The 3,480-nt window shown below is 42.8% G+C and overlaps 1 protein-coding gene across 1 annotated transcript; it reads right to left on the minus strand.

Annotated features, from left to right (window-relative positions):
- Positions 1–618: 618 nt before the first annotated feature.
- CSR1 (chlorsulfuron/imidazolinone resistant 1) lies at positions 619–3,134 on the minus strand. The gene has a single exon (XM_086453162.1). It carries the CDS (start codon positions 2,969–2,971, stop codon positions 974–976), a length of 1,998 nt encoding a protein of 665 aa, XP_086309288.1. The 5' UTR covers positions 2,972–3,134; the 3' UTR covers positions 619–973.
- Positions 3,135–3,480: the final 346 nt, after the last annotated feature.

Below are 3,480 nucleotides of genomic sequence, written 5' to 3' on the forward strand. Positions count from 1 at the left end.
CTACTTTCCTTGATCTGTTCCATATAAACTGGGTTCTTCCTCGTAAGTTTTCCTCGTTGTTGGTCGAATGGACCAGTAATGCTTTCCAATCCAAAAAACGGGTACTGTGGACTATGCTTCCTTCGGCTATTGCTTGGGGGGTCTGGAAAGAGAGAAATAACAGAGTGTTCAACAATAAGACTAGTAGCGTCCATGCAGGTTACTTGGAGATCCTGGGGTGTTTATACATGTGGTCTAAGCAGGATATAGAGTTCGCGGGGACTACTTTTGATGACTTTGTATTTAGATGGCACTCCCTTTGTGATCATTGACGTTCTAATTTCTTTTTCTTTTCTGTGTTGTTGTCTGGAAGGCCTTCTCGGCCTCCTTGTACCTTTTTTGCCTTCTTTATCAATATATTATACCTTTCAAAAAAAAAAAAAAAGCATGATACAAGGCCTTCATATGACATGATTGCACAAATGCTGATTTTTTTTTATAATTGCAAGAGAAGCAATTACACATAAATATTACAAACCCACATCCATCACCCTAAGAAGTCCTCAAAATGCACATTGATCTATACCATACAAATCTGAGAAAGAATCACACTTGAAAATTTCCCTCTTAACCTTAATATATCCGAGAAAGAAATTACTTTCCACCAAACATAATACAATTGCTGCCTCCATACATTAGATAAAAACACAAAAGAAGATGCATAAAAATAAACATTTCACAAACAAATAACTTCTAACTCCACCAGGTGAAATTTAAAAAGAAAGAAACTACTAGTACCATTAAGGAGCTAATAAGCTAAGCATGAGAGATAATTAATATAGACAAAATAGCCAAACTAACCTAGTAGAAAGACAAAACAACTAGCAACAAACCTAAATCAGCACACCAATACACTAGCCCACAACTTTTTTCTGGCATCAAATTCAAAGAATAAATATAATGATACCAGAATGTCTCAAGTCCTTCCAGAAGATCAATATGTTGATCTCCCATCACCCTCGGTAATCACATCTTTGAAGGCCCCACCACTGGGAATCATGGGCAGTACATGCTCTTGATGAGGTACGATGACATCCAACAAGTATGGTCCTGGGGTGTCCAACATTTTCTGAATTGCCTCCCTCACTTCAGCTTTCTTAGTCACACGGGCAGCAGGTATACCAAAAGCTTCCGCAATCTTCACCATATCTGGGTATATCTCAGACTCATTTGATGGGTTTCCAAGGTACGTGTGAGCCCTATTTGCCTTATAAAACCGATCCTCCCACTGAACAACCATACCCAAGTGCTGGTTGTTCAAGATCATAGTTTTGACAGGAAGATTCTCCACTCGAATGGTCGCCAATTCCTGGACGTTCATGATAAAACTCCCATCACCATCAATGTCTACAACAATGGCATCAGGATTGGCAGCAGCGGCTCCGAATGCTGCAGGCAATCCAAAACCCATCGCACCTAATCCACCCGAAGTTAGCCATTGCCGGGGCCCTTTAAACTTGTACCATTGGGCAGCCCACATCTGATGCTGCCCAACACCAGTACTGATAACAGCATTTCCATCGGTTAATTCGCTCAAAACGTGAATTGCATACTGAGGAGGAATAGCTTCTCCGAAGGTCTTAAAACTCAATGGGTGCTTACTTTTCTGCTCTTTAAGCTCATCCCTCCAAGCTGAGAAATCAAGTTTAAGTTTTGGACTCTTCTCCTCTAACAGCCTATTCATCCCTTTTAATGCCAGATTCACATCGGCACATACCGACACATGGGGTTGCTTATTCTTTCCAATCTCAGCTGGGTCGATATCAATGTGAACAATCTTAGCCCGACTGGCGAAAGCTTCGATTTTTCCTGTGACCCGATCATCAAATCTGACTCCAAATGCAAGCAACAAGTCCGAACCATCCACGGCGTAATTTGCAAACACAGTCCCATGCATTCCAAGCATTTGGAGAGAAAGTTCATCTGAACTCGGGTAAGCCCCAAGACCCATTAGAGTACTCGCAACGGGTATACCAGTTAACTCAACAAATCGTCTCAATTCCTCACTTGAATTCAAACACCCACCCCCAACATACAAAACTGGTTTCTTTGACTCATATATCAATCGTAAAATCTGCTCTAAATGATATTCTTCAGGAGATTTAGGCAATCTCGATACGTACCCGGTTAGCTTCATGGGTTGATTCCAATTGGGCACAATAAACTGTTGTTGTATATCTTTTGGGATATCAATTAGTACAGGACCTGGTCTACCCGACGAAGCAAGGAAGAACGCCTCACGTACAATACGAGGGATATCTTCTACATCGAGAACGAGGTAATTGTGCTTGGTGATTGATCGAGTGACCTCGACAATTGGAGTCTCTTGGAACGCATCAGTGCCAATCATTCGTCGAGGGACCTGACCCGTAACCGCGACGAGGGGAATGCTATCCAGCATTGCATCGGCAAGACCACTAACGAGATTGGTGGCGCCAGGGCCCGACGTAGCGATGCAGACGCCTGTACGACCCGACACACGTGCGTAACCCTCTGCGGCAAAGATGCCACCTTGTTCGTGTCTAGGGAGGACGTTACGAATTGTATTGGAGCGTGTGAGAGCCTGGTGAATTTCCATGGACGCCCCTCCTGGATAGGCGAAGACATTGGTAACGCCTTCGCGTTCTAGTGCTTCAACAAGGATATCCGCGCCTTTTCTAGGTTCATTAGGGGCAAATCTGGAAACAAAAGGTTGGGGAATGGAGGTGGTGGTGGTAGTGGTTGGGGTTGGGGTTGTGGTGGTGAAAGGTTTGGGAGAGAATTCAGAGAGGGTGTTTTTAATGAAATGAAGACGACGATGAGTGGTTTTTCGGTAATTAGTGGAAATGGGGAGGGTAGTAATGGAATTTGATTTCAACGAATTGTAGTGAGGGAAAGGAGATGGATTCACAGGAGTTGTGTGGACGAGATTTGCAGTTGCAGCCGACGCCATTGGAAGAGAACTGAAGCTATGATTAGGGTTTTTTGAGGAGGAGAAGAAGCGGTAACCACAGCTTTGCTTTTATGTCAGATTTAAAACGCCCCTGTTTTGTTTTAGTTACTCTAACCTGACTAACTTAGTAAGATTCTAAGAACTAATTCTAAGAGGAGAAGAAACGGTGACCACATGAAAGTGTTTTTCTTTCTGTTTGGGGGAATAAGAGTTGAGCCCTTTCGGTGGTCCCATGTCAGATTCAACTTTAAATTACTTAAGTGCCCCCGTATTTTCTTTCCATTTGATGAATCAACTTTGCCCTTTTGTGGGCGAACGTGTCCTCGTGTAGCCACCACGTTTGACTTGTCTAATCGAAATGTTACGTGTCATAAGCGATTACTAAACATTTAGACTGAGGGTTTTCACGTTCTACTACTGGAGTTAGAAAGTTATCCAACTCTTAGTCACCGTTATATATACAGTTGTCCCTAAGATGTTTGGTGAACCTTTTTTGATGGACATTGAAA

Source organism: Akebia trifoliata, chromosome 9 (assembly GCF_017979445.1).
Source record: "Akebia trifoliata isolate Shusen 1 chromosome 9, ASM1797944v1, whole genome shotgun sequence".
Lineage (NCBI taxonomy): Eukaryota > Viridiplantae > Streptophyta > Magnoliopsida > Ranunculales > Lardizabalaceae > Akebia > Akebia trifoliata.